This window comes from Pteronotus mesoamericanus, unplaced genomic scaffold (genome assembly GCF_021234165.1).
Source record: "Pteronotus mesoamericanus isolate MK-2021 breed Mesoamerican mustached bat unplaced genomic scaffold, CSHL_Meso_final scaffold_507, whole genome shotgun sequence".
In the NCBI taxonomy this organism is placed as follows: Eukaryota; Metazoa; Chordata; class Mammalia; order Chiroptera; family Mormoopidae; genus Pteronotus; species Pteronotus mesoamericanus.
In genome coordinates, this window is record NW_026555319.1 from 16,520,852 (window position 1) to 16,542,501 (window position 21,650).

The 21,650-nt window shown below is 50.5% G+C and overlaps 1 protein-coding gene across 2 annotated transcripts; it reads right to left on the bottom strand.

Annotated features, from left to right (window-relative positions):
* Window positions 1–1,071: 1,071 nt before the first annotated feature.
* Window positions 1,072–16,277, bottom strand: PES1 (pescadillo ribosomal biogenesis factor 1). Of its 2 annotated transcripts, none has more exons than XM_054594457.1 (15): window positions 16,147–16,277; window positions 13,459–13,538; window positions 12,548–12,701; window positions 11,007–11,116; window positions 8,581–8,752; window positions 8,403–8,492; window positions 5,643–5,759; window positions 5,453–5,527; window positions 5,124–5,210; window positions 4,832–4,962; window positions 4,354–4,479; window positions 4,034–4,218; window positions 3,416–3,570; window positions 3,108–3,266; window positions 1,072–1,903 (listed from the first exon to the last, which is right to left on the bottom strand). In XM_054594457.1, exons 1-15 carry the CDS (start codon window positions 16,168–16,170, stop codon window positions 1,820–1,822), a joined length of 1,749 nt encoding a protein of 582 aa, XP_054450432.1. In that variant the 5' UTR covers window positions 16,171–16,277; the 3' UTR covers window positions 1,072–1,819. The 2 variants fall into 2 exon arrangements, with proteins under 2 accessions (XP_054450432.1, XP_054450431.1); XM_054594456.1 differs by having other exon boundaries at window positions 3,108–3,269; window positions 16,147–16,276.
* Window positions 16,278–21,650: the final 5,373 nt, after the last annotated feature.

Consider the following 21,650-nt stretch of genomic DNA (forward strand, 5'->3'; position numbering starts at 1 on the left):
CAGAATTTCCGAGGGTAGCTCAGGCAAGGGACCCATCTCCAACTGGTCAGCCGCCCAGAGGTCTCAGCTGACCCTCGCTCTGCAGGGCGCCCATCAGGGCTGAGCACAGTGCAGGTGCCCTCCATCCAGGACCCACCCTTTTCCAGCCCTGGGCTTCCCTCCTTTGCCCAAAGGATGGGGACTAATGCCTGCCTGTAGCCCCATGTAATGCTCCGCTCCAGCTGCAGGCAGTGCCAAAGTAGCTGGATGCCCGATGGGGCATGGGCCATGTCATAGTCCCACTGCCCCCACCATTGCTGGGCGACTCTGGAATGGGGAAAATTCCACACCAGCACAGCTGCCAGATTTTTCTGTATCTGATGGGCCTGCTCTTCAGCCATGCCCCGGCACTCCTGCCGCGGCCACGGGACGCACGTGCACCCAGGCAGGCCCGTCATCCCCCAGGGCAGCAGGCTTTGGCTCCAGAGGTCCTGACCCGGCCCCTGGAGGCAGCGCCCTGCCACCATGAGCATGACGGAATGGAGTATGGCCCTCTCCCCGCCCACAGCAAGACTCAGCAGAGACGGGGGTCCTGGGCCGTCTGCTCCCTCAGCCGGAGCCTGCCCAACGTCTTGCCTCCCCTCTCCACAGGTCGGGCCTGCAGCGGCTGCCCAGAAAACGTCTACAGAGCCTGAGCACACCAAGGCCCTCCCTCAGGTGCCTCCATGTGGGGAAGGTGGAGCCAGTTCCAAACCCACACTTCCCTGTCTTGGGCCTGCTCCTGACAGCCCACCCCCTGGGGCACCCTGGGGGAGGCTATTCAGAAACCCCCAGCCTGACCTGGGAGGGGCACTCTGAGCCCAATTCTGGCCCTGGCTCTTCCACGAGGCACTGTCGAGGTTGGGTGGGAAGCTGTAAGGGCCGCCTAGCAAGGGTAGCAGGTCAGGCTGCTGCAACATCCATACTGGGGGTTACTCGGCAGTTCAGCCCAGGGACTCAGTTCTTCCCTCAATTGAGTCCCCAAAGATGCTTCGAGCACTGGCTCTTACCTTCTGGGCTGACTCAAGCAGCAGCAGTAATGACAACCACAACTGGTTTACTGAACACTTTATTAGACACCTGACACCACTGAGTTTGCGTAACTATCATGGAGGATCTCCACACATCCTGGGAAGCAGGCTCCAGAATTTCTACTAATTTACATGTGAGGAAGCTGGTTCACAGAGTCTGGAAAGTACAGGGGCTGGGCTGTGAACTAAGGGCAGACTGGTCTCTTGAGTCCAAGCCCAGAACCTCTGCACCTACTTTCTGGCATCCTTGGACATCCAGAGAACTCTGATCAGTGACCAGGCGCTTCTCTGTAAATACCCACACTTGTCCAGCCTGGAGCACGGGGCACTAGGTGACCCTTCTCTAACCTCAAGAAGGCTCATGAACACAGAATTCAATTGGCTGCAAAACTCCAGCCGTTTAATAACAAATGCTTCCCCACCCTCCCCCCATCACAACGCTGGGAGAACCATGGGTCTAACCCATGTGTGCGAGGAACTGGGAAAGCCAAGGTGAATGGGAGCAGCTGGTGAGGAAGTACCTGCTCCCCATGTTGCTGACTTCTAGGAGCTATAGCTGGGCTGGGCACAGACACCTCTTTGCCAGAGCTCCACCCAAGGGAGGCTGGGCTGCCCATGGGCCCGGCCAAAGAGCATGAGAGGGGCAGGAGAGGAACAAAAACAGAAGAGACTCTGGGACTCCGGCCTGCCGCACAGCCTGGTCCTCTCGCTTGCCTGTGCCAAGTCCGACTGCCCAGAGCTGGCCTGGTCCATCAAGAGGCTGCTGCCACTCACACTGGCCTTGCCTTCTTGGCCTTCTTCTCAGACCTCATGGCCTCATCGTGGGCTTTCCGCTTCTCTGCCAGTTTGTTGGCCTATGAGGAAAAAGAGGGGAAATCAAGCTCTGATGGGGGGAAGTGAACAGGGAAGGAGACTCCCACCTTCTTCTACTCGAGGCCGTACCTTAAAAGCAGACCTTCCAGAAAAGTTAACAGGCAATTACCATAGGGAAAAACAAATGTATATGAACAACTTCAGGTGAGGAAACAAGCCCTCACTTTTGTCTTTAAAACTATCATTCTATGGGCCCACAGCAAGAGAGGAGAACCCCCAGCTCCCAGAGCTGGAGGCGACTGCCCCATTTACCCTCTCCCCTTGGGAAAGCTGGGTACCATTTGAGCCTCCCTGGGAGCTGCTGGAGAGGGGATCAAGCTGAACAGTCTCCCCCTCAGCACCATCTGGCAATATCTATTACAAAACAGGTAGGCCTTTCAACCTGGCAATTACGTTCCTAAGAATTAACCCTATATAGACTTCGGGAGGCAAGCAGGACAGCTCAAGGGTGTTTTCTAAAAATGACTAAAAATGGAAAATATAATCCTATCAGCAGGGAATAGGTGCTATGGTTAAATAGAAAATACTGCAAAACAATTTATAAGGGTATGGCTAAAGTAGGTTTACAGTTGTTCATATGGAAAATAGTAAGTAATAATATAAGAATAAACTCTGGTTTGTGTACTCCCAACTGTAAACCTACTTTTGCCTCACCCTGTATGTAGCTTGATGGTCCAAAAATACTGTCTGTTATTACATGCACAAAAGAAACCTGAGGGGTTTTTACTATAAATCACCCAAGGGCAGGACTGCAAGCCACTTGCACGCCATCCATAACAGAGTTCAAGATGTACACAGAAGTTTTATTTTTCACAATGAGCGTATGTGGCTTTGTAGACAAAAAACAAAACAGAAGCTTAACCAAAGACTCCCACAGGCCTCCCTGCTTTAGGTACTTCTGTTAAATGGTCCTTCATAAAGAGCAGGCCAGGTCTCCTGGGAAAGACCTGTCCCCAGACCCCAGCAGATTCATGAATAGCCAGGTGCAAGGAGACTGAAGCCCCAAGAGAGCCTGGTTTAGAGAACCCGACACCAAGATGCCAGGCAGGCGTGGGCGAGGGCCTCAGAGGCTAGGCAGGCAACCTCAAGAAAGAGGCGAAGTGAGAGCCCACAGTGTGCCCAGAGAAGAGCCAGCTGGCCTCAAAGGTCACCTGTGGCCCCACCTGGTAGATGGCAGGAACTCACCTCACGGATTTTGCGCCTCTTGCCAAACATGATCTTGTTGTAGAGATACTTCTCCCGCTTCTTCATCATCATGATGGCGAGGCGCTTGGCCTCGTTCTCCTCCTCTTGGGCCAGCCGCTGCTTGTCCTCCAGCTTCACGGTGCCTGCCCTCACCCTGGGCTTCTGGGAACACAGGGTTGGGTGTTCACAGATGCAGGTCCCCACACCCTGCCCTGCCAGTCCCTCGGTTCCTGCCCTTCTGGGCCAGGGCTGGCACCAAGATGGCCAGTGCGCTGCTTCCCAGTCACGCCCAGTGAGCCCCCCAGTACCTTCCCCTCCATCCTCTGCTGCTCCAGAGCTGTCAGTTGGGCCTCTTCCTCCTTTTCTGAACCAGCCTCCAAATCTTCTTCCTCTTCATTTCCTCCCTCTTCATCACCGTCACTGTCATTGTCTTCCTCTTCCTCTTCAGATTCATTCAAATTTCCTATAAATAGCCAATGGCTTCTGAATGCCCTGGGAACCCGCTCTTTCCTTGGCCAGGCACAAACTGGTGCCAGGCCCCACCCTCTTCATCCCTGCAGACACTCCAAAGGCAGCGCAGGGCTGTCCCAACCATGCACCACTCTGGCGCGTCTCCTCACGTCCCAGCTGCCTTGAGAGGACGCTCCAGGAGCCCTCCCTACTTCCGAGTGATGCCGGCCTCCTGTGTAAACCATTCTTCTGCTCAGTTACTCTGAACACCAAGAACATCTGACTGGAGGACACAGACGTTCTCTTCTCCTAAACCTTAGCCCAAAGGTGAGTTTAAAGGGCTTTGTGCCTCTGCTGCCCTGCTCTCTGGACTTTGGGGTGATATGCAGTCAAGAAGGGAAACAGCCAGCTGGGGCCCAGGGGCCAAAGACCAACACGGAGGAGCCTGCCCACCCTGCCCTGCCCCTCCCACTCACCTGGGCACTCTCCCCGCTGCAGGGCCAGCAGCTTCAGCTTCTCAGGGGGGACGTAATCTCCTTCTTTCTCTGACACGAAGGGCGAGAGGTGTGGGGGCAGTTGTACCCCAGGGAAGTAGTCTGCCACCGGGAGGAGGAGCCGGGCATTCACAGAGTCGAACACCCACTGCGGCTGCACATAGTACCTGGCACAGAGTGGTGGCAGAGGGGGGGTCACGGGGGCCACCCGAGGCCGCACTGCACCTGCAGAGGCCTTGGGACAGACCTCTGCACTCAGAACCCCAAAAAGGCAGAGGGAGATGAGGGCCCTGGAGGCCTACCTGCCGATGACAGGCGTCTGCTGCCCAGGCCGGTCAACAATCTGGTGGGTAATGCAGGAGTCTGTGACATCATAGGTGGCCCCGATGCACAGAGACTTGTCCCAGGACACATCTCCCCCAAAACTCCTACAAGCACAAGGGGAGCCCACGGAAGTCCTCAGGCATGAGGTGCCTACTCCGGGACCTACTGGCCCCCAAGCTCACCCTCCTAGGACACGAGCGTCCCCTCCTCACCCCGGGATGCCCCATGCTGCCCTCAGCCGGTGAGAAAGTGAGGCCAGCTGCCCTCTGATGAACACTTCCCGTGTGCTCGGGGTACGCTGGGTACTTTCCAAGCACCATTTTGCTGAATCCTCACAACACCCTAAGGAGTGGATACTGACACCACCCCGAAGGTACGGTGGGCGTCCACAGCTGCCCTGTGCAGAGCACGACCCAGCCCGGAGCGTGGCAGGGCCAGTGCTGTGGACCTCCCTACCTGATGATGAAAGCCAGGGCCTCACGGGGCACCTCGCGATTCAGGAAGAACTTCAAGCCCTCGAAGAGCTTCTTATGTTTCTCCTGCGCCTCCAGCTCCTTCCTGTGGTCCTCCTCCTGGGCTGCCATCTCCTACAGAGAAAGGGCCCAGGCCTTGAGCTGTCAGCCTGTCTCAGCCCCGATGCAGGGCTGGGGTTAGAGATGAACCGCCCCGCACCCTAGCTTCCTCCTAGACCCCTCGTTCCCAGCATCCCGCCCTGCCTGCTCCTTGTGGAAGGCAGCCCAGTCCTCACCCCATCAGCAGGAAACTCGTCCACCTCAGGCTCCTCCTCTGCAGGTGCCACCGCACGGGCCAGGCTGGCGCTGAGGGCCGCCAGTTTCTATGGAAAAGAAGCAGGACTGCAGAGCTGCTGCTTACAGGTGGGCACGGGGGGGGGGGGGGGTGGCGCTGAAAGGAGGGGGTGGCCAAGGTGGGGCAGAGATAGCAGTGACAGTTCTAGGACATCAGTGGGTTTGGGTTCTGAGGGAAGCCCCAAAACCACATATGTTGCCATGACCAACCCCGGGCCAAGGACCACCCTTCTGGAGGATGCAGGGCCCATGCCCTGGAAGCCTTGCTCACCTCCATAGAACTCTCAGAGTCCAACGCATAGCTGTCCTCACGGGCCGTCACCTCTGTGTGGGCCTGACCCTGGAGCTAGGAGGCAGGGGAAGGTCAGAGGAAGAGGCTGCCCACAGCCCTTGCCTCCCTGTGGGGAGAGAAGAGCTGCAGCCCCAGCACAGGGAGAAGGAGGCACTGTGCTGGGCCTCACCTTGGGTGGGTAGTGCAGGTTGAGCGACTGGTAGAGGCGGAAGTTGACGAAGCCCAGCAGGGTGGTGTAGAACTCGGTGAAGGTGGCCATGACCCTGTAGTCCACGTCTGTTGGGTGCTGGGGGGCACAGGAGGCTCATCAGCAGGGGAGGTACAAAGATGACAATGACAGCCCATGCAAGGTGAAAAAATCCTCCAGGGCAGCCCTGCCTTGAGATTCTGCCCCACAGAAAAGAGTTGTATGGCGTGTCCCCACCCAGGAGCATGCTGGGTACAGTCCCAAGGGTTAGGAGTGTCCTGGAGGCTGGTGCCAGATCCCCAAACCATGTAGGGGGAGCTAGAAGGGAGCAAAGGGAAGCCTTTGTCATGCTGTTCCCAGGGCTGGCAGGCACCTCCCCCCACCCACAGTTCCCACTCCTCGCTCAGACTTTTGTCCTTGCGGTGGCTGCCCTCCCTAACCAGTCTGGTCAGAGCTATTGCCCTCTCTGTCACCCACCCCACAATCTTCGTTTAATGTCTTCTCTGGGACTAGCCCACAAGTGCCTGGGGGACAATATTCCCAGAGCCTAGAACCATTGCTGGCCTAAGCTCTGGCAAGAGCTTTGGGACAGATCCTCAGAACTGAGTGACCCGGCCTCAGACCCAACCAGAAATGGAGGCATGACCCGAGGACACAGGACAGGTTAGGGCTGCTGCCTGACTCAGCCCCAGGGAGCTCTGCAGAAATGGTGGGCAGAAAGGCTGTTCGCCTCAGGCAAAGGCAGAGAGCCGCCCTTGTGAGCGGCCCACCCAGCAAGCAGGGGACAGAGAAGGGCTCACCTTGGCCCTTGAGGAGATGACAAAGCAAAACAGGGCAAGAATCTGAGAGTCAAATCAAAGCACCTCGACTGGAGCAGCACTGTCCCCCACAACCAGGGAGGCTAGCCCAGCCCTGCTGATCCCGGGACCGGGACAGGAGGATGTGCCAAGCAGTGTCAAAATCAGTAACGATCACAACATCCCTTTTGTGCAGGGCGTGCCTGTGACTCTCCATCCTGCCAGCAGGCAGCGACCTGGCTTTGGGGGCACCTGTGCCCACATCACACCTCTGTCCTTCCAAAAGCACCTGCAGGACCCCTGGTGGGCCTGGCGAGCATCTGGCACCTACTCCATTTCCTACAGCACAGGGTTAAGTGGGGTTTCCCCCCACCTGCCTGGGTCCTACTTTGAGGAGTCCAACTCTGCTACTACAAGGGAGGGGGCACATCAGGGCCTCACCTACAACCCAGTGCCGATCCTCCATCCTCCTGCAGAGAGGAAGCAGTGGCAGTGAGCTGGCCAGGAAGGAACAGACAGCAGCTCCCTTCCCCCAGGCCAGCTGTGTGGAGGCCGGACTCCACAGGGCCCTATTCACCACCAAAAGACACACAAAGCCCAGTCTGAGCAGCACGGGGGTGGGACATCAGAGAGGAGGAAGGAGCAGGAGGGCCAGAGAGGAAGGAGGAAAGGGAGGGCGGAGAAGGCAGGAAGGAAGGAGGGGGAGAGGAGGGACAGAACAGGAAAGAGGGAAGACCCACGAGTTCTGGCACACAAGCCTGTCCCAAGGAGTGGGAACAGGGACTGCTGAGGGCCAAGCCCGCCTGCAACCCACAAACAGACTGCAGCCTGCACCAAACATCATCGCTATTCTGTACTCAAGAGTAGTTCTGGTCCTTGAACCCTGACTGGCCCAGAGTAAAGGACAGGAGCCCAGACCCTGGCTTTGCCCTGGAGCACTCAATAACCTGGCAGCAAAGCCAGTGTCCACTCAGGCTGCTGCGTCTGCTCCCCACTGAAGGTGCCAATGCACAAGCAGGAAACTGCCCCCAAAATGACAAGCCAGGTACTGAGCCTGGCTGAGACCCTGTGGGGGGCTAGAGACTAACGATGTCCCCATAAGGAGCCAAAACCAGCATCTCTCTTCATGGACACCTGGCAAAAATTCTCCGTCTCTAAGAAAATAAACAGCCCCGGCTGGTGTTGCTCAGTGGATTGAGTGCCGGCCTGCGAACCAAAGGGTTGCTGGTTCCATTCCCAGTCAGGGCACATGCCTGGGATGCAGCCAGGTCCCCAGCGTGGGGGCGCACGAGAAGCAACCACACATTGATGTTTCTTTTCCTCTCTCTCCCTTCCTCTCTCTCTAAAAATAAGTAAAAAAGAAATCTTAAAAAAAAAAAAATAAAAGATAAATAAATAAGAAGTAGTGCCACACACTAAATGTTTCCCTTGTGTTCACCTTCCCCCATGTCCCCAGCCCGATGTTGGGGACAGGAGAGCAGGAAGCTGAGGAGTTTAAGCAAAGCAGCCTGGCCAAGATCTGGCAACTGCCGGCAACAGAGCAGGATGAGGATCCTAGGGGGTCAGAGAGTAGGGCTGGGCTTGGCCACGGTCCAGACCCCAGCAGCCACTCACTATCCATTCAGCTCCCCAAAGGGCTCTTCGAAATCCTCACAACAATGCTTAGAAAGTGGAAGTACATCATAAACTGAGGCACAGAGAGGTGAAGGAATATGCTCAAGATCCACCAACTGGGGGATGCTGGAGCCAGGCTGGCTCAAGTTCTTATTACGATGCCATGTAGCACATTCCCCACCTGGCCCCACACCTCCAGCCAACACTTAGAAACCCGGCACATGCTGGACTTTGCAGGACAGCAAAACCCCCTCTTTGCTCATGCCCCTCTCTGTCTAGGAGCCAGAGGAAGAACAGCCTAGCACAAGCCCCTCCCCATGGGCACACTCACGTCATGGGAGAAGGCATAGGGCGTGATCCACACAATGGGCTGCCCCAACACCTCGGCCTGGTAGTAAATGCCTTTGATGGACAGGAAGACCTGGAGGTAGGGGAGGAAAGCATGGTGAAAACAAGGGGAGAGTGAGGGAGTGAGCAGGTGGGGCCCTGCCAGGTCACCCCGAGCTCACCTTGCGCAGCGCCCGAGCGGCGATGACATAGTGCATGAACTCCACAGTGAGCCTGCGGCACAGCTGAATGGTCTGCACGTGACACTTGCCGGTCCGGGGGAAAGTGGAGAAGAGAAAGCACATGGAGAGGGCGTCATCCAGGTCCCGAAGAGCATCTATGAACGTGGGGTACCTGTGTGGCCGGAAGGGCAGTGCTTACATGTTCAGCCATGGGCCACCCTGGAGGCCCCATTCCCCAAGCCAGGCCTTGCCACTGCCACCTCCTGACCATAAAGCCAGGCAGTACCAGCTTCCCCATAGCCTTGGGAGGAACCATGGAACCAGAACACATCCAATTAGCTCTGAGAATCAGAGGAATCCTGACAGGGTCCCTAAGACACCCATTGCAAACCAAGGACTCGGCCTCAAACCACTTCCATACGTGTGGTCAAAGGGGGCAGAGGGAGTCAATGGCTCTCTTTTTCAAGGTGGAAACTTCAGGTCAATGGAAATCTGTCTGGAAATCTATCTCAGAAAGCAGAAAAATGTGACGCTGCCCGAGTGGGCCAGCGTGGAGAGTGGGGGCATGCCTGTCCTCAGCCACACTTACAGCCACAGGTCACCAGAGTGGGCTGTCTGGTCTCTCATCACCTAGATCGCCATTAGAACCAGACAGTAAGAACGCTGGAACTGGGTCCTGGCCAGGAAGAGCCAGGGCAATGAAGTACTTCCAGAAATCCTGTGGAAAATCAGGAAGCCGACGCGAACAAGCCTCTTTGGCAGGATCCACTACTGCGCCACGGAGGGATGGAGGTTTGGGTCACAGAGAGGACACCGAGTACGAGTACGGGCACCCAAATTCCTGTTCCCGCTGTGACCCAGGGTGGTTCACTGTGTTTCACTCAATCCCAGTGGTTTCATTTGGAAAATGACAATATTGGGTCAGACTATTGGTTTAAAACTGGGCTCTTGCAGCTTCCTGGAAACATCTGGGGACAGCTGGTGTTCTCTGGGGATGGGTGGACAGACAAAGCTTCATGTCTCCCTCTCTCAGCCAGAGCAGCTATCAAAGCCTCTGGCACCCACACTGCCTTTCCGGAAGCTTCCTTTCGCAGAAGGGTCCTATTGCTTCAAAAAGGGACTCTCCGAAAACCACAGGACCAGGGATGGCCAAGGCCCTTCCAGCCCTAGATGGCATCACTCATCGACAATGAGTCAGGAGGAGCCTGCCAGGTTTCAAACCCAGGCCAAGGAGGAAGAAAGGCTGCAGAGACTTCAAACAAGACAAGAGGAGGAGAGGCACCCGGTTTCCTGGTGCAGAGGCCGGAGCCTTGGTTGGCCTTCTCTGGTGCCTCGGAGTTTCCTCTCTCCCCACCTCCCAGACAAACCCACCAACCGAGGCCCTTTGTAGAAACAGCACCGTTTCTGAGCCACCTGCTTTTCTTTCTTACCCAACGGCTAAGGAGATGGGGGAAGAGGGGCGACATGGAATGGGACCACCACAACCACAATGGCACCTGGTGTGTGCATGAATCCAGACACTTGCTTTTTTCTTGTACGTTTTTTCATTTGTTCCACATAACAGCTATGTTACAGGACAGGAGCTATGGTCATCTTTCTTTTACGGGAGAGGACCTGCTCAGAGCAGGAACTGTTCTCAGGCCACCCAGCTGTGGGGCTGGGGTGAGAACACCAGCTGTCAAGCTCCTAGGCCAAGGCTGTTCCCGCACTAGCCCATGGCTGGGCTGGCTCAGTGAAGCCAAGTCCATCTAGCCTGAAGCTAAGTGTTCCCAGGCCATCAGCCCCCAAGAGAGGATGGACATGCATTTAGCTCAGGGTTTCTGAATCTTATCACTATTAATATTTTGGGCCAGGCTGTTATGTGTTGTGGGGACTGTCCTATGCACTGTAGTGTTTAGCAGTATCCCTGGCCTCTACCCATTAAAAACGAGCAGACCCTCCCATCCAAGTCATTCTTCACCCTGGCTGAGAGTCGCCATCCCTGGTTAAGAACCACTGATTCAGACAATGAATGAGTGGGACTGCTAAGAAGGCTGGGCGAGGAATAGTTAGGGTCAGGGGTCCAGCCATACCCTCCAGGCATGACCGTGCACCTGGGGTGCACTCCCCAGGACTCTGGCTCTCTCTGTCACCCCAGGGCCTTTGCTCTCACTGTTGCCTCTGCTTGGCCTGTGCTTCCCCTGGCTGGCTCACACTTCTCTCCTCAGAGAGACCTCCTCTGACAACCCTGTGACTAACATGTGTCCCCTGGTTCTCTGCACACAGTTGGCATCCTTCATGGCACTCGCTGTGACTTGCAATCATTATAGAAACTTGGCAGTTTGGTTTTTGGTCTGCTTCCTCCAACAGGATGCCAGCAGCCTGGGCAGGGTTTTGGTCTGGCTACCCCCTGTATCCCCAGTGCTAAGACTGAGCCCCCAACTCACCGCTCCTTGACAATGTGGTCAAGCTTGTAGGAGGGCTTGTTGTCCTTCAGACGCTCCACAGTGTTCCACTCACTCTTCCCATAGGCCTTCCGGAGCTTGCGGACAAACACCTAGAAGGGAGGAAAAGAGAGCCAATGCCGAGGCCCAAGGCTCTTGGAGGCCCCTCTTCTGTGGAAGAGGGGCAGGTGGGGTAGGAAGATTCTCAAGGCCTCCAGAAGCTGTCTGAGTGCGCCATCTGCTCCCTCAGCCCAGGATTTGCAAAAAAGCCAGCTCTAAGGAAGGTCAAAACCATCCCCTCCCCCAGCCCACAAAGGTTTGGCTCAGTTGGTCGAGCACCGTTCCGCAAGGCAAAAGGCTGCCGGTTTGATTCCACACAATGACATTTCAGCTGACAGACTGAATATACAACAGTGGTCCCATAAATTATGATGGAGCTGACAAATCCTATCACCTACTGATGTCACAACCATTACAACACCACAGCACAATGCATTACACGTGTCTGTGGTGATGTTGGTATAAACAAATCTACTGTACTGCCAGTCGTATAGAAGTACAGCACATTATGTAAAGTATATATTACCTGATAATGATAATAAACGACTGTGTTACTGGTTTATGTGTTTACTATATATTTTATTGTTATTTTAGTGTACTTTTTCTACCTATAAAATAAAACATGCTGTAAAAAAGTATGCCATGTTATGCTGGCAGATGCCTCATACATCTCGAGTTTACTGTATCAGCATATTGCCTCATTTTCTCTTGGGCTTGATTTAATATCATGTTTTTTTTTACAGTAACCTGCTGTACAGATCTGTAGCCTAGGAGCAATAATAGGCTGTTCCATACAGCATAGAATTGTATAACGGTGGGGATATGTCCTGAGAAATGCATCGTTAGTTATGATGACGGTAGTTTTTAAAACCAGCAGCAACACAGGGCCAGCCACCCACCTCAGTAGACCTGGCTGGGCAAGAAGGCCAGCAGCCAGCCATGGCCACTAGGTGGCACCCCGCCCCGCCCACCAAGGGCCTCAGCCAGGCCCTGAGCCAAGCCCTGTTCTTCTGCAAAGGCTTTAGTCACAACAGTCTACTTTCAATTATTTGTATTTGTATACACAGGTTTTTCCCTTACCTGTGGAATTTGAGCATTTAATGGTTTATATCTGTGAAATGAACAGCTTGGTCTCCTTCAAGGAATTCCAGAGAGAATCTGAATGGCAGCAGTGTTTGGGGGCAGAGAACATACCCGAGAGCCCCTGAATCAGCACCACCTTTGTCTCAGAAGCAATAAATTTACTCATTTAAAAAGAACCAGGGGAAAAGTCCAACAGGTAAAGCATTAATCATTTGCCAGATGCTGTGCAAATGATATCCACAAGTGATCTCAGTCAATCCTCGTGACGCTGCCTTCAGGCAGATTACGTCACCCTTTATGCAGGTTTGCTCACAGACACTAAACAATCTGCCTGAGGTAACAGTTAGTGGGTCACAGAGCTGCGATGGGCCCATCCAAACAGACCCTAGACCCGGCCTCACCTTGTATTCCCGGAACTTGTTGACGATGGGTTCATGGAGGAGGAATTTGATGTCTTTGATAAGGTAAAAAGTCCGGGCTGCCGTGGAGCCCTTGTTAACCTTCTTCTTGTGTTTGGGTTCATGGGGATAAATGCCCTTCAGGATGCACAGCCGCCTGGAAGACAAAGGCCATTCCTTCTGTCAGTAACTGTGCTGAGCACTGGCCACACTGGGCTCGGAAACCAGCACTGAAAAGGGAACATGGGGCCTGCCCTTGGAGAACTCACTCCTAGTGAGGAGTCCGACAATCACACGTTCCCCCAAAATCACATACTGCAGACTGTCACAAGCACCAGAGAGGAAACAATCAGGAGGTTGAGAGGGGCCAGATGTCAGGTACACTTTTTAGCAGGTAAGTCAAGAAAGGCCTAGCTGAGAAACCACCATTTCAGCCATATAAAAGTAGGAGAAGCATCCTGAAAAAGACAGGCTATAAGGGTGGAAAGTGCGGGGCACACCTGAAGCACTAAAAGTGCGGCAGGGCCTCCCTGCCGTGCAGGAGTCTGGGTTTGACTCTACAGGGAGCTAAAAACCCCAAGCTGTAGGGTCAGGGCCCCCTTCTGTCAGAAGGGAGGGGACGGGTGCCAAAGTCCCAGGCAGACAGCAGCAGTGTGTTGTACCAGTGGGCTCATTCTGATGACCCAGGGTGGTGTAACCCAGGTCTGGGTCTCCTCCAGCTTCCCCACAGACCACCCCTGGCAAAGGAAGAACGGCTTACTAAAGCACGGCCAGGCCAGAGAGAGGAGGAATATCAGAATTCCAGATGGAGTTTGTGGCACTGCCGAGGAGACAGATGCATTTGAGTTTTCTTTGTGTAAGTCACTCCCCAAGCACACCCGAGGCCTCCCTGTCCCACTCCTTTCCAACCTCACCTGAAGTCAGGCAGGCTCAGTTGCAACTTCTTCCGGGCTTTGTTTCGGGTGATATAGTTGGTGGCAGAGCCTCGTTCATACTTGGGGAGAAAAAACAATTATCCGTTAGCAATGACTGAACTGACTGACATCAATCTCTGGGCATGTCTCGAGCCTGATGCAAGTATCACTCTGGATAAACGGCTGAGAGGTTTCTGGGACAAGAAACGCTGTAGGGTGGGAGCCCACCCACCTGAAAGGGTTCTCTTGCATTGTCCTGGCAGTAATCAACATTAAAGACACAAACATCTGCACAGTGCTGGGGACTGTGAGGATCAGGTGCCGTGCCAAGCACTTAGGAGTAGCTTTGGCCATTATAATTAGCCACATTACAACTCAGTAGTACTGGCCATTATAATTAGCAACTTCCACACATTATTTCATTTAATCCCCACAACACTGTGAAGTGGGTGCCATTAAAACTCCCATTTCACATAGGAGGAGATATCTCAGTAAAATAACCTGCCCAGGTCACATAACTTTTAAGGGCTGGGAGTCAAACCTAGGTCTGAGTCCAGAACCTGAATGCCTAACCCACTAAGACAGTGTTCTCAACTCTTTTTCATCATAATTACTCCCGACCAGCAGGAGCCTTTTTAGACCTTTTCTCCCTTAATTGCTCCCTCTTACAGCCCCATGAAATGTTAATATCACAGACATACTGTAATCTATTTATGTAATGTGGTCCTTTAGAGGGCCACAAACCATTGTAGTATCTAAGACCAGGCCCCCCCACCAACAAATTTTTGTTCCCTTGGGGAGAATACATGCTCTAAGTGACAAAACCTCTCCGTTCCCCATTCATTCATTCAACAGACAATAACAGGACCTTTACTTTGTTCCAAGCATTAAGCTAGATGCTATGATGGCAATCAAAACAGAAGACCTAGGCTCTACCTACTCCTGAGAAGCATATTGTCTTGAGCAACCATATGGATGTCTATGATGCCAAGATGCTGCCTCACACTCACATCTGTCTCCCTGATAGAGCAGCAATGCACTGTACCAAGCACAGTGCAATGCTAAACAAGTATATCCTTTCTAAACATGATCTCCGTCTGGGATCAGATACCAGGGGCCTCGATGGTCAGGCGCACCTCTAAAGAAATAAACCTGTAGCCTCCTGAGGGGTATGTTTATGAATAATACAGTCACAAACACACCCTTCATTAATTCTTTCCTTCAGACATTTATTGTCTATTAGGCCCGTGCCAAGTCCTGGGATACAAAGATGAGTTTCAGATTGTCTCAGAAAGCTGTCTTCATTAAAAGTGTTTTCCATTGCCCAGTTCTCAACTGGGGTGACTTTACTCCAGTGCGTATGGGGGGAAGGGGGAGGAAACATTTTGGGTTGTTGGGTGCTACTGGCAATCTAGTGAGTTAAAAGGTCAGGGGTGTTGCTAAACATCCCATAGTGCACTGGACAGTCCTTCTCATGACAAAGCCTTATCTGGCTCAAAATGGCTGTGAAACCCAGCTTTAAAAACTGTCATGATTTTTTTTACATATCTGCATCTGGGCCACAAAGGAAGGTTTTCCATTCTATATCTTTGCAGTTCCAAACGCTAGTACTTACCGGGTGCTCAACAGTGTGCTGGATCAAACACAAATTGGCAAAAAAAACTTCCAAGCTAAAGGAAACAACTGAGGCAACGACCCTCATCCCTTCCCCAATCTTTTCATGACACCAACCTGATTCTCCACAGAGCAACAAGAACTCCCTGAAAAGTCTATCACGTCACTCCCCGTTTGGCGGACTCCTACGGCACTTGGAATAAAACCTGAGCTCCCACCCGTGGCTGAGAGGCCTTCCAAGATCCGGTCCCTATCCAACCCCAGCCTCAGCAGAGGCCATTCTTCCCTTGGTTTATTATACCCCAGCAATCATGATGTCTTTTCAATTCCTTGCCAACAGCAAGCCTTTCCCACCTAAGGGCCTTCGTAGGTAAGTTTCCCTGCCAGGTTTGTTCAATAAGTACTCCTGTGCCCCAGAGCCCATCTGAGGTCTTCTCGTCTCTAGATTTCAACTTAAATGTTTTGACTCAGAGAGAACTTTTAAGGAAATATTAACTGAAATAAGTATCATTTTGTATTCTCCACTCTTTTCCCTCGTTTGCTTCCTTCACAGCACATTTAACAATCTTTGCTCATTTTATCTGGTTATTTTAAGTGTTCATCTTCCCCACTAGAAAATGAGCTCGGGGAAACCGGGTACCACATTTGGTTGTTTACGTCTCCATCCCCAGTGTCCAGGGCAGGGCCTGGTTCCAAAGAAAAGATGACAAATTTCTGAGATGATGACTTCGACGTTATGGAGAACTTTACGTAGTGTTTCTGTCTCAGTAAACACTCAGTGAACAACTGCCCTTCGGCTAGGCCTCCTTTTGGGGTAAAGCTATACTGGGTTATCAACTCTCTTACAGCCCTACTCCCGGGTCCTTTCCCGGATTTCACCGGACAGGTACTGCCTTCCTCGACCATCCTCGGACACCTTCTCACAGCTGTCTCCCGTAGCGTTGATCCCAATCGTTTCTGTACCCACGAGGGGCCAGGGCCGGGGAAAGGCGCAGTCCCCAGGTTCCGTCGCGCCCCTGTTTCCCACCTCCCCAGGCCCCCTCGCCAACCCGCCCCGGGACCTCCCCGACTCACCTTTTTCTTCTCCAGGCCTCCCATGGCTCCACGCTGAAAGGGCTATAAGTGCCGCGCAGACTGACAGCGCCACTTCCTCTCGCACGTGCCCTTCGTAAGGCCCCAAGGCCCCAACGCCACCGGTCTCCGCAGACTGCCCAACAAGGTGCCTGAGAAAGTCTAGAAATAGATGGGGCTTTCCTCCTCAAGATTTAAGAAGGAAAAAATCAGTAATACTGCTCTTTTGAACTCTTTCTCACCTGAGTCTATTACAGACAGTTTTAAAGTTTAAACGAAGAAAGATATTCAGGCATTTCTATAATTGTCCTGATGACGAAAGCATGGCATCCGAGCCCCGTTGCATGTTGGGAATGACGGAGGCGGAAGGCTTAAAGGTAGCGCAGGGACTTCTGGGATGCAGAGGGGAGTCACGCTTCGAGGTGCGTGAGCGCGTTCTGTTGTTACGGTAACAGTTGCGAGACGGCGTCGGAACTTGGCACTCGACTCTGAAAAGCTGCCGCTAGAGGCACTAAATGAGGTTGCGTGCGGTTAGTCGCGGGCCCTGGGCTTTTCTGTAAGTTCGCTGCTGTTGTGGAGATAAAATAAAGCAAAAGCGGACTTTTGTCCTAGAGAGGTAGAGAGACCTGAGAGGCAAATTATATTTTCTGAGCCTTAGCGGTAGGTTGAAAAATGGCGAAAGGCCAGGCAGAGTTATAGAACTCATAATGTATTTTAAATGTACATTTAATACGTTTGAGCTTTTAATATGTACACATGAATTTTGTATTGTGTTCCTCAAAGGATAATTACAAGACTTATACAGATATTCACACTAAAGTGATGTGGTTTCTAAAGTTAGGCCTCCAAACTCCATTTGACATTTTCTTCAAAAATTTAAATTTGAGGCCCTTTGTGAATGTGACCTGGCCCAAGGTCATCGTTATAGAACTTACCTTTTAGAGGTAGATACATCATTGGCCAATGCTTGCTTTGAATAATGTGAATTTTATTATCTACTTTAAAGCTAAAATAAAATTAAAACCCAAGGACTCCACAAACAGTGAAAAATAACATGAAAAATGGGTGGAAGAAGGTGAGCTGGCAAAGACTTTGAGAATCTTTGAGAATAACCAGGGGCTTGTGGTGTTCACAGCAGAAGACAGTGTTTCATAGAGTAGTGGGGCTGGCAAAGAGGACAGAGAAACAGACCATGCAAGCCAGAGGCAAATGTTTGGGGGATTCGGAGAATGACAGAAGTCCATTATGCCTGCAGAGGAATGGATCTGAGAGAGGAGTAGTGGCAATTTCACCAAAGGATTACAGGAGCAAGGCCAGTGTCACAGGCATGTGACCTAGGCAGTTGCCCATGGTTGGGCGTTGATCCAATGCTCCGTTGCTGTCTTGAAATTCTTAACAATTTTTTACCAAGGCACTCTGCATTTTAATTTCTCATTGTCTCTTGTAAATCATGTAGCTGGTCCTGAGCAGGAGGGATCCAGTTTTGCTCACACTGAACTTGAGGGGTCATGGAAGGTACAGGTAAAGGTGTCTAGGAAAGCCGTTGTACCTTCAGGCCTGCAGCTCAGGGTAGGGGTCATGTAGATACTAGACTTTACAGGTAAGGAAACTAAGGCTCAGGAAAGTGAAGGAATCCACAGCTGCTAAGATCACTCAAGATCAAGATCACTCAGCTGCTAAGCAGTGGAAAATGGATTCCCATTGAGTAACCCTGCTACAGAGCCTGCTGCTGAAACCACAGTCCACTGCCTGATGAGTGTGGATAGGCCTAAGCATGTGACAAGTAGTTTCCGCCTCTCTGTCTTTGCAAACTGTTATGTGATTCCAGGACCACGCAAGGCAGTTTAGATTTATAAAGGGAAGAAGTTTTTAACGATTAGAGCCATCCACTCACAGAATACTTTGGGAGTTACCAAACTTCCATCTCCATTGTGGTGAAGGGGCACAGGCTCTGCAGGCAGTCACCCCTGGCTTTACCTCCAAACTATGATCAAGCCACTTAACCTCTCTTCATTTGTAAAATGGGGACAGCACCACTTATATTGATTGTTGTTGACTTAAATATTTTAAAATTAATAAAATAATAGGTAAAATATTTTAAAATTAAAAAAAATAAATAATAGTGGTAAAGCCACTTTGGAAGACACTCTGGCCATTTCTTACAAAGGTAAATGTGGTCTTACCATTCAAGCCAACAATGGCATTTCTAGATATTTCCTCAATTGATGTGGATGCTAAATGTCCTCACAAAGACTGCACATGAATGTTTATAGCAGCTTTATGCATAGTTGCCAAAATTTAGCAACCAAGATGTCCTTCAATAGGTGAATGGATAAACACACTGTGGTATATCCATGAAATGGAATACTATTCAGCAATGAAAAGAAATGAGTTATGAAGCCATGAAAAGACATGGATAAATCTTAAATGCACATTGCTACATAAAAGGAGCCAGTCTCCAAAAGCTACATTTAAGACTTCAATTTTATGACATTCTCAAAAAGAAAAACTATACAGAGTTAAAAGATCAATGGTTGACAGAGGTTCAGTAGTAAGGAGGATCTTTAAAGTGGTGAAACTATTCTGTCCTGGAGGATATATGACACTATGTATTTGTCAAAACCCATGGAATGTCACAGCACAAAGAGTAAATCTTGAACGCAAATTAACAAAAATAACAGGAGATCAGTGGAATCCCAGGGTGGAACGCAAAATGTGACAAGCCAACCTAACAACTTTACAAATGTGTGACGTGAAACTACTTTATAGAAGAGGGTGGGAAAAAAAGATGATGACACAAGTAACTTGTCCATAATCACTTGGCCATATACTATGTGAGGATTTATTTCTGGTCTCTCAATTTTATTCCATTGCTCTATATGTGTATCCTTATGCCACACTTTTTTGCTCACAGTCACTTCATAATTAGTTTTGAAATCAGGAGTGTGAGTGTTCTAATTTTGTTTTCCCTTTTTAAGTATCGTTTTGGCTGTTAAGAACCCCTTGCAATTTGACATGAATTGAAGATAAACTCTTTCAGTCTTGAAAAAAAAAGCCATTGGAATTTGATTCTGGAGAATGACTGTAGACTACTGTGGACTCAACCAAGTAGTAACCCACATCACAGTCGCTGTAGAAATGAGATATCTAGAGCAGATTAATAAAGCTCGAGGTGTATGGTTTACTGTCATTCATTTAATGAGTACATTTTTTCCCCATTTGATTTGGGAAAGAATGATCAGAAACAGTTCTCATTCTCATGGAACTGACAAAATATTATTCAGAATTTTACATCAGGGCTATGTTGATTCTTTTGCTCTCTGTCATAATATAGTCTGAAGAAATCTGGATCACTTGGACAGCCCACAGGACATTGCACTGATCTGTTACACTGGTCTCATGCTGATCAGGCAGGACAAGCAGAGAAAGCGTCTGCAGCAGGCCCTGGCTGCAGAGCAAACAAGCGCCCCACTTGGACCATCAGATCCAGCCAACCCTATGGTTTTGGAGTCAGTGCTGGGAAAGATGCAAAATGGAGCTTACGGCAAGCCCCAGCCGGAGAATCACAATGCAGGACTCTGGAATTCTGCGGCAAGTTCATGGCACCCACTGCAGAGAATTGTATACCTTTTGAGAAAGTTCCTGGCTTGGCCCTGGGCCCTGGTAGAGACACTATCAGTCCAAAAGACAAATAAAGTCTCAGTATTGTTTTTGAAAGTAATTTTGAACTAGCAGACTCCTAACAGGGTCTTGGAGACCCCCAGGTATCCAAAGGCCACACTTTTTGAACCACTCTCAAGGTTATGGGGCTAATGATTTTCTTTTTTCTTTTCTTTCTCATCCTCCTCCTCCTCTCTCTTCCTTTTCCCCCCTCCTTCTTTCTTAACAAGCCTGTTTTCTAATTTTTTGTGCAATCAACAGGTTTCTTAGGAAATTTTAAAAATTTAAGATTAATTGTGAACATCTTTCTACATTAAGTGGGCTCTAAAGTAAGAATTTTGTATATCTACATATTTAATTAATAAAATGGATATTTCATATATAACCATGTATTCATGTAATTGTTATATCTAGTCTTCTCATGCCACCTTCATGCATGCAATTTTATTTTTCTCTTTTGAATTCTTTCTTTGGCTATGTCCTAGTGCAGTCAGCCTAAAACCCTCAGGAACAGACCTTTAGTCTGACAAAGTTCACTTTGTTGATCTACTACATGCGGGAGACTGCCCAGCAGGGAAACTTTGGGGGTCTGACCACGCAAAAGGAAAGAATATTAAAGTTTTGGAGAGAAGGGTGGGCTTAGGTGAAATGTAAACCAAGCAATGTTTTTGATAGGCTCAAGGAAGAGCTGCATGAGAAGGGTCAGCTTCAGGTCTGGACATCAAAGTGGACCCAAAAGTCCTGTTCTCTGGAAAACTAAAAAGTCAAGATAGCTGTGGAATGTTGTTCAGTCCAGAAACTTCTTACCTGAAGCCATTTCTCTGTGTCACAGTGGCTTAGCTCCTCCAGGCATGTTTCATTCTTAGTAGTATGTTTCAAAAAGCGCATTTCTGATAGTTTGTGATTTTTAGGGAGAAAAAAAGGGAAATCTTAGTGAAAAAAAAAAAGAATAACCACTCAAATAACATGGTTATTGGGACAGTTTACAGTTGTAACATGAGCTTGGTAGAAGTAATGTTTCCTGTTAATGTTGTAGCTGGCTTCATCCGCATCTGCTCTGATGCATGGGTGGGCACACTTTACTTGCTCACTCCAAACTAATTTTTACTTTTTCTGCTATAGACCCCCAAATACAAATCCTGAACCAATGATTTAGTCATGTATTTGGGTTTTTTTGTTTTGTTTTGTTTTTTATTTTCCCTTACTGCATTATCTATAACAGCCCAGTCCACCCTCAGTCATTCTATTTCTAATGGCTATGGGGAATGCACCCCCTCCCCAGTGGTCACTGAGGTACTGTCGAGTCCTCAGGGATCGGAGGAGACCCACCCAAAGGAAGCTGCTTCTCACCATAGGCCAGGCAATTGGGAGCCTCTTACTATGGCCACCTCTTCCAGGCTGCCCTCCAGAGGTGACAGGAACCAGCTATTCCACCACTCACCACAGGCAGAGGACTGGGGGGTCAGGGCAGCCCTCTCTTGGACTAAAGCAGCTCCATTGCACACAAATTGCTGAGGCCTCCCTGGAGTTCTGAACCCAAGGATCTGAAGAAACTGGGCCTCCAGCTGGGCACCTTCCTTCTCCAGAATCTTACCCTGGTGGGTCACACCCAGCCTTTCTACACTGGACAGTCTAATTTTAAATGTATAAAATAATTCTGAAAACAAATGCATATCTCTGTATGGTCATGTGTCACTTAACGACAGGCATACCTTCCAAGAAATGCTTCATGGGCACTAAGAATGGTTTGTAGCCTGACAGCCCTTGGGAGAAAAAAAAAAAAGCCTTTACATAGCCTGACAGCCCTAAAAAAAAAAAAAAAAAAGAGAAATGCTTCATTGGGTGAT

Coding starts and splice junctions, on each gene's coding strand:
- PES1 (XM_054594456.1), bottom strand. CDS start 16,170: ATGGGAGGCCTGGAGAAGAAAAAG. Junction 8,493..8,580: donor CCGCTCGGGCGCTGCGCAAG/GTGAGCTCGGGG, acceptor CCCTACCTCCAG/GTCTTCCTGTCCATCAAAGG. Junction 1,904..3,107: donor AGAGGCGCAAAATCCGTGAG/GTGAGTTCCTGC, acceptor TTTTCCTCATAG/GCCAACAAACTGGCAGAGAA.